Source organism: Leguminivora glycinivorella, chromosome 9, assembly GCF_023078275.1.
Source record: "Leguminivora glycinivorella isolate SPB_JAAS2020 chromosome 9, LegGlyc_1.1, whole genome shotgun sequence".
Lineage (NCBI taxonomy): Eukaryota > Metazoa > Arthropoda > Insecta > Lepidoptera > Tortricidae > Leguminivora > Leguminivora glycinivorella.
The window spans coordinates 2311159-2320104 of NC_062979.1; the positions used below are offsets into that span (position 1 = coordinate 2311159).

General features: G+C 38.3%; 2 protein-coding genes across 2 annotated transcripts; both read right to left on the reverse strand.

The window, feature by feature from the left end:
* Window positions 1–48: 48 nt before the first annotated feature.
* On the reverse strand, window positions 49–2977 carry LOC125229798 (serine/threonine-protein phosphatase 6 regulatory subunit 3). Its single transcript, XM_048134740.1, has 4 exons — window positions 2828–2977; window positions 2550–2629; window positions 1252–1525; window positions 49–369 (listed from the first exon to the last, which is right to left on the reverse strand). The coding sequence occupies exons 1-4, from the start codon at window positions 2885–2887 to the stop codon at window positions 49–51; spliced, it is 735 nt and encodes a 244-aa protein (XP_047990697.1). The 5' UTR covers window positions 2888–2977.
* Window positions 2978–3532: 555 nt separating this feature from the next.
* Window positions 3533–6329, reverse strand: LOC125229415 (probable ATP-dependent RNA helicase DDX10). Its single transcript, XM_048134244.1, has 3 exons — window positions 6131–6329; window positions 3878–6024; window positions 3533–3701 (listed from the first exon to the last, which is right to left on the reverse strand). The coding sequence occupies exons 1-3, from the start codon at window positions 6257–6259 to the stop codon at window positions 3554–3556; spliced, it is 2424 nt and encodes an 807-aa protein (XP_047990201.1). The 5' UTR covers window positions 6260–6329; the 3' UTR covers window positions 3533–3553.
* Between the last annotated feature and the right edge of the window lie 2617 nt (window positions 6330–8946).

Genomic DNA, 8946 nt, shown 5'->3' on the forward strand with positions numbered 1-8946 from the left:
ATGAGCTTGTTGAAGAGGTCGTTGAGCCGTATGAAGCACTTGAGCGCGTCAAGCACAGCTGAAGTCTGCAGGTGACGCAGCAGATTCGGCAGGAAACCTCGCCTCGCCTTCAGGACGAGCTGCCTCTTGAGTAAATTGCCTCGCGAGGCGGCAGTCTCTAGAGACATGCCTCGCCTGTGGCAAAGCGGAGTTTACATAACATACCTCCATAATGAGCTTGTTGAAGAGGTCGTTGAGCCGTATGAAGCACTTGAGCGCGTCAAGCACAGCTGAAGTCTGCAGGTGACGCAGCAGATTTGGCAGGAAGTCTCGCCTCGCCTTCAGGAAGTCGAGGACTCGGAGGCACACGATGTGGTATAGGTACCAGTCCTATGCCAAAATATTCAGATTTAGAGCACATAATATTGTCTTCGGTTACCGCAATAGTTACTCATGAATACACTATGTTGTAAACTATGTATGTTGTTGTAAATTCATTATACGCGATTTAATCCGTTTCCATAGTTTTATTTAGAGCAGTCAAAAATATTCTTGCCGACAATAGTTGCCAGTCTGTACAGTCAACCAATTGGAACCGTAGGCCACTCTACAACCATGTCAAAATGACAAGCAGTAAGATATTTCTTACAATAGGGTTTATAACGTCACTGAGACATAGTTCTACAGTGGCCTAGGGTTCCTATTGGTTGACTATACATTGCAACACGGATGGTGGGCATCTCATATGTTTTAATACATAGAATATTTTTGTCTGATACGCTCCTAGCACGGTCATGGCATGGTATGGTGTAGTAGGCAAAGACCTTAAAGATCATATCAAAACTTTGGATTTCTATGTACGAATATAGACGTTTTTATTCTTTCTTCGATTACATGTGCAGTGAAAGGAGATGGTATAATATTCTAAAATACTTCATTGCACACTACAACATAAGATACAGAGATAACTAATAAAATATATGAATAAATGTATATCTTCGCCCATATAGTTAGAGTTGCTAGAGGCATTATTTCTGTTTGTTCTGGGTTTTTCCCCAAGAGCTTTATTATTATAATTTGTTAATGCACAGGCAGCTTAAAGCTGATATATGCACATCAATATCCTGATGCACTTGTGTTTTGTCCATTCAATAAATATTTGTCGAGTCTGTTTTTAAAAGAGAAGAAGTCTGTTACTCAATTCTTTTTAAGCCAAGTCTTTCTCTTAAATGTGTCTATATTACAGTACTAATTGAGGTCAGGTTAGTTTACCTGTTTAGGACTTCTGTCAAGCAGCATCTCAATAGTTTTACTAAAGTATGATGCTAGCAGTGGGTTCAGCGGAGGCTCTCTATTGATGAAGTCGCAGAGCCTGTGCATCTGCACAGTCTCCATGGACAGCCGGTGTGAGAGTGCGGGGAGCTGAGATGTGAGCACCTCGCAGGCGATGGAGGCGTGCCTGTATTGGAGGCTGAGCTCCACATTCTTGGGGGGCTCTTCTGTTATTAGCGTTACAAGCTCTGCTAGGATGTCTGGACGTGTGAGGCTGAAATAATTTGTTTTATTAGAGATTGTTGGACAGAATTAAGTATATGGCATAATACAAATAAATTGGGTCACTTTTTTCAATAAATTCTTTAAAAAATAAGTTCTATGCCAACAGGGATACTACACTAAGACAGATTCAATTAAAATTAATCAGATATATATATGTGTAGACATGTACTTGTATTTTGAAGTGTTTGTAGGATGGATATATGTGGCTTATTTAATTTACTTAATTTCAATTGTACAATTAAGTGTAGTATTATTATACACCAATTAAAATTTCATTTGACATTTCTTAGTCTAATCTAACTTATATAATAATTGTAGGTCAAACAAGGGTAAAGCAGTGTAAATGAGATAGTCACAATTTAGCAATATGACTACAAACAAATCATAATTTTAGAACAAAACGGGACTTAATCGCGTAAACACTTACATTTAACACAATGTGATTTAACATAATGTGATGTTCGAAACGTCGGGCCAAATATAAATGTAAGTGTTTACGCGATTAAGTCCCGTTTTGTTCTAAAATTACAAACAAATCATTCATAAACTAATATAATGTAAAACAATATGTAAAAAAAGTGGAAACATTTAAATAAAATGTTATTTAAATAAGATGATACAATTTCAGGAAACAAATTAGAAACATACAATAGTAAAATCTAGATGTGAGATATCAGTATCTTATGTTTACATTTGCAATGATAAGGGTTCAGCAAGTGATGTGTAAGGCTTGCTAATTTAATTAATTAAAAGCCATTTGCATAAAGCCATATTTGTATTTTGTATTGACATTCATTGCACTTTGTTTACATTCTTTGTGTTGTCTGAGAAATGCACATTCCTCTCTGCCAAAAAATATACAAACTATTTAAAGTTGTAATTACTTGACTCATTTATGTAGACCAAAACTAAAACTTTTAAGGAAACTTTGTATAACTAAACATTTAGATAGAAGAAAAGCTAAACAGCAAATAATGTAATTGTTTGTTGGTAATGCTCTCGTGTGTACTCACAACTGTATGAGTGCCTTGTTATCTGCTTTGCACTCCTGTAGCACATCATCCGCCTCCAGCACCTGACTGAGCGTCACGTTCTGAAAAACACCAGATTACTCATCATCACGTCACTTCACAACTTCGCACCTCCGCGACCACACACCGACCCGCCTTCTACGGCCACCGGCCCCCACAAACCATCTCCGGTCGTAAAATGGGGCGTAAAACTCACAAATCCGCCGCAAATACAAGTCATCGCTCCCTTCATAACCATGAATTTTCAACTATATACGCACCTCTTCTTTGAGCAAGGAATTTAGCTCCCTCACAGCTATATAGTTCCCGCTCCAGAACATGATTAAAATTAATAAGTACTGATTATTTAATTACTTTAGATCCATAGAAAACTTAATTATTTTACGGATTTCAGCGTTTCTTTGATAAAGTGCAACGATCCGTTTTCTCGTCTGACAGCACAGCAACGGTGTTGCCATGTTTTGATTTATATTCGATTTCTGTTTCGCGTTCAACTAGCCCGTTTACTTGAAAAAAAAATTAGACATACAAAATTACTCGTTTTATAAATAATGTAATTTACATTTGTTGTATCGCTTTTTAAATTAATAAAATATTTCGCCGTACATGAGTGGGCTGTACGGCCAAGGCATAAACGTGTGCTCTAGCATATGTTTTGCACGACAGTATCTCACGTCTTTTTCAAATAAAATTGTATTAATGACTAATGACCTAGCGACAGATTACTGCTAGACTGTTCCCACAACGGTAGAATTGGTTACCTAGTTGCCACCACTCGGCTATTTAGATTTTAGAATGTGCTAAAACCAGGCTCACTTTCTGTCAGTCTCTTAAACTATGTTATTTTAAAATAATGTAAAGTTTCAGCCCAACTCTACTGAGTCACTCAATTGAGTACAATTAACTATGAGTATTCTCAAGTATTCTTCATACATTTCTGGAATAACAATAAAACATCAAAGAAATAGGTAACAAATTTTAATTTATTATTTTCCCTTCAGCAGCTGCATCGCCAACGCCTCGGCCTCCTGCACCGACAGGGCTGCAGCGACATCCGTCAGACGCGCCGCCTTTCGCGGCGCCACGCTCGCCTGCGGGATGCCTTTGCTCTCCACCAGCTTGCGTTTGAGGGGCCTGAAAAAAAAAAGTAAACATGTGCCAGTTGTAAAAAAATCCTAAAAACTTGGAAATTTTCATGGACATTTATGAAATTAAAAAAAAAAGGTCTTAATATTTTACTCCCTGCTTTGAGTGTGCGCTGTGCGTAGTAATGTTTGAAGGATTCAATAATAATAAAAAAATGTAAATACCTGTGATACTTCTCTTCTTCTGATTCAGGTTCTGACTGTTCATTATCTGAGCCTAATCTATCATCATCTTCACCAGAATTCTGCTCATCACCGCTACTATCACCAGCCTTCTTCTTATAAACCTTGTCAGGATCTGGCAGCCATGACAGATCAGGGCCATCAGACTCTTCATCGCTTCCAAAGTCATCTTTCTCTCCTTCTTCCTCTTTTCTTTTATTCTTAAGTTTCCGTTTTTGTTCCTTATGTTTAGCTTTAACCTTTTCTCTAAACCTGATTTTGTCAAACTTGTCTTCCTCTTTAAGCACTTCCTTAGCCATCTCAATGTCAATACCTCCAACATTCTCATTGATGAATTTTTTCGCAAGCTCTGACTTTACATCTTTCTTTTCATCATCCAAAGCTTCACCCTCTTCTGTAAACTTAACTTTAGTGTTAACTTTAATTTTCTTTTTAAGTAACTTCTTAGCAACAGCTGCTTTAGTTAAAGGTTTGGATCTTTTCTTTGATTTGTGTTCATCTTCTTCCATTATTGTATCATCTTCAATATCAACATTTGTTTTCTTTACTTGCAGGAAATCATCTTCATCACTGTCATCATCATTGTGAAAGTCCAGTTTTGGAACTTCTTTGATCAGTTTTTTCTTTACTTTCTTTTCTACTGAGGGCTCCTCTTCAGCAGGGCTGGCATCTGATCCTTCATCCTCTTCAGCCTTTTCCTTTAATTTTGTTATTACATCATCATCAGCGTCTTCAGATTCCTTCTTAGCTGCTTCAGTCTTCTGATATCTTTGAAGGAACCTGATTCTTGGAGGTACTATCAAACCTAAAGATCTGGCAAATGCATCTGTGTCTAAAGCATGAACATTGAATATCTCTTTGTTCTTCATTAAATAAACTGACTTCAAGTAGCTTACAAATGCTTTTTGGGCAGTTTGCTTCAGCTCTGTGTGATCTGAGAGCAGTGCCTCTATTTTTCTCTGTGGAGCCACAACTTTAGATGGGTCTATTGATATTTTATTGATGGGAATTTTGTTTTTATTCAAGTCTTCTACAATTTTTATCTCATTTGGTAGCAGCATTAGAAGCCCCTCTCCCTTACCAAGTATACCTCTAGCTGTCCGGCCAGCTCTGTGTATATATGTCTGTACGTCCTCTGGACAATCCATCTGTATCACCCAGTTAACTCGAGGAAAGTCAAGTCCCCGTGATGCTAAGTCTGTTGCAAAAAGTACCACATTGGATTTCCTACAGAAGTCAGTGTAAATTCTTTCTCTTTTTTCTTGATGTAGAGTGCCATAGAGAGCCAAGAGGCTTGTGCCTGGCCGTAGTTTACAGAACAACTCATAGGTATACTTGACTTGTTTACATGTAGCCATGAACACTATTACTTTCTGTTTTAGATGATTTTTTATGAATGACCAGAGAATGCCAAGCTTTTCATCAATTTCACAGACTATATAGCTCTGTTGCAGTGCTTCTGGAGTGGTTGTTTCAGCCTGTTCATGGGGTGCCACATATGTAGGGAACTTCAAGCTGAGCCTGGCCAAATCTTTTACAGATTTAGTCTGTGTGGCAGAAAACAACAGTGTCTGTCTTTCAGCGGGTAAATTCTCTATGATTGCATTCATGGTTGCCTCAAAACCCATGTCTAGACATCTGTCAGCTTCGTCTAAAACCAGGATTTGTAAGTGGCTGCAGTCAAACAAGGGGTTCTCATCCATATGCTGCAGCAATCGACCAGGAGTGCAGATTAATATGTTAACCTGGTCCATTCTCTTTCTTTCAAACTTGAGGTTCTGTCCTCCAATAATGAGGCCAGCAGAGAAATCATGGAGCTGGCCAATCTTCCTCAATGTCTGGAAGATTTGGTAAGCCAACTCTCTTGTAGGGGAAATCACTAGGGCTCCTACACCATCCATTCGTGTCCATTTGTTACAAAACAAGTTTTCTAAGATAGGTATTAAGAAGGCTAAGGTTTTCCCTGACCCGGTCTTGGCCGCCCCGAGTATGTCCTTCCCTTGTAAACCGTAGCCTATAGCTTGTCGCTGGATTTCAGTGGGTGTGGTGTAATTGTTATCTTTAAGACCTTTCAGAGTTTTTTGGGATAGAGGCAGGTCTTTAAATGTTTTGATTTCATCTGGGACAATCTGAAAGAAATAAATACTGTTAAATTTAGACTTCAAATGAATAAATACCTTATACATAGTAATGAAAATCAGCAAAGAGCGAAAGCTTAAATTAACACTGTTTTACCTTATCATACTGTGCTTTTAAATATTGAATGGCCGCATCCTCCTCCACATTCTTTTTGCGACGTGGTTTGTACAGTTGAAAGTTCTTCTTCCTTTCGACTTTTTTCTGTGAATTATTTTGTTGTTTCATTTTAATAATTAGTTGAATTAATTCATAACATAACCTCGCTATTTCCCATGCACTGCACTACGCAATGAAAATATACTTGACATTTCATTTTAAAAAAAAAAATTGGTTGTCTGTAAAGTCGGTTTACGGACGGTAGTTTAACGTGATAACGTCAAACATTACAGTAGTATAGACAGGGGCGGTCAGAGTATAGCAAAAGGGGCCCGATTCTGGGACTTTTTTCACGTTTTTTTATTTATTTATTTATTTATTAAAAATACACAAAAGTTAACAGTATTTCACCAAAGCACTTATGTAGTAATATAATTATGTACATGTTAAATTGACATAAATAAAAGCAAACACACTTAAAAGTTAAACTATGGTTATTACATTAATCACCTAAGGAGTGTAGAGTCTATGAACCTTAAGAGTTTTCTGTAAAACACACCAACACTATCAGCAAATATGTCAATATCGTCTGTCTCCAACATGATGCGGTTAAGAGCAGCTCGGGCTCGAGCGGTGCGCCGGCCGCCGCGAACAGGCGCCGCCGCCGCCGCGCCGGCACCGCGCCCGGCATGCCAACCACCACATTCGCTCTTGGCACTTGCAGCCCCATTCTCTCAAGCACGGATGCGTCATCTACTCTATGGTGAAACAGTTGGCGGTAATGCATAATATGCAGCAGTTTCCGTCTGGTTTCTAGAGTTTGAAGACCAACCATTCCTGTTACGAATAGAGATGGATACATATATGGGTAATATCCGTACAGTCGTTTGTAAATGTGCCTACAGAATTTCCTCTGCACTCTTTCTAGCATAGTGTTTTGTTCTTATTAGAAAGAATGCATTAAAATAAGCATCTTTTATAAATTAAAGTTTTTTTAAAACCTACTAATTTAGGAGTTAGAGTGGTGCAAAGTTGCAAAATTTTCCCGTAGCATTACTAAGGCGCCAGAGACAGAAAGCGATATCGACGGAGCCCCGCTTATTACAGAAACTGCACAGAATAGGAGCCTTCGGCCGTTTGAAGATACCTAACGAACCTAACTTATACCTATATAAAAGTCGTCATTTTGTATCCTAGACCGTTTCCGAGACACGCGTTAACTTTATTAAAGTGCTAGTGCTAGTGCCATTTACTAATCTTAGAACCCTAATATCTCAGTAAATATTAATGGAGAAGAAAAAGTTTATATAACAAAACATCCTTATTACATAGGTTACATAGGTTATATTGGTAAAAAAAATCTCTGGCGCCTTAGTAAATACTATGGGAAAATTCGCAACTTCGTACTGCTCTAACTCCTAAATAAGTAGGTTTTTCAAACAACTTCATTCTATAAAAGATGCTTATTTTAATGCAATATTTCATGTTTTTAAATTACAAACACTCAAAAATAATAAACACGGGCGCGCCATCTGTCGCAGCTGTGGTGCTTTACTCAGGCCACACGCTACAACCATACCGACTTTTGTGTCAAAGTGACAGTCAGCAATGTCAGATTCCACATTGGTCATTAATTTTGGAATCAGCACTCCCTAAAACCTATTTTACGACACCCATGATGACTTTGTGTCAAAGTGACAGTCAGCAATGTCAGATTCCACATTGTTCATTAATTTTGGAATCAGCACCCTCTAAAACCCATTTTACGACACCCGTGACGACTTTTGTGTCAAAGTGACAGTCAGCAATGTCAGATTTTTTTTTTTTTTTTTATTGGGGACACCTTACACAGATCAACTTAGCCCCAAACTAAGCGTGGCTTGTACTATGGGTGCTAAGCGATTATATACATACTTATTAAATAGATAAATACATACTTATATACATAGAAAACATCCATGACTCAGGAACAAATATCTGTGTTCATCACACAGATAAATACCCTTACCGGGATTCGAACCCAGGACCGCGGCTTAGCAGGCAGGGTCACTACCGACTGAGCCAGACCGGTCGTCTGATTCCAAATTGGTTATTAATTTTGGAATCAGCACCCCCTAAAACCTATTTTACGACACCCATGACGACTTTTGTGTCAAAGTGACAGTCAGCAATGTCAGATTCCACATTGTTCATTAATTTTGGAATCAGCACTCCCTAAAACCTATTTTACGACACCCATGACGACTTTTCTGTCAAAGTGACAGTCAGCAATGTCAGATTCCACATTGGTCATTAATTTTGTAATCAGCACCCCCTAAAACCTATTTTACGACACCCATGACGACTTTTGTGTCAAAGTGACAGTCAGCAATGTCAGATTCCACATTGTTCATTAATTTTGGAATCAGCACTCCCTAAAACCTATTTTACGACACCCATGACGACTTTTGTGTCAAAGTGACAGTCAGCAATGTCAGATTCCACATTGGTCATTCATTTTGGAATCAGCACCCCCTAAAACCTATTTTACGATACCCATGACGACTTTTGTGTCAAAGTGACAGTCAGCAATGTCAGATTCCAAATTGGTCATTAATTTTGGAATCAGCACCCCTAAAACCTATTTTACGACACCCATGACGACTTTTGTGTCAAAGTGACAGTCAGCAATGTCAGATTCCACATTGTTCATTAATTTTGGAATCAGCACCCTCTAAAACCCATTTTACGACACCCGTGACGACTTTTGTGTCAAAGTGACAGTCAGCAATGTCAGATTCCAAATTGGTTATTAATTTTGGAATCAGCACCCCCTA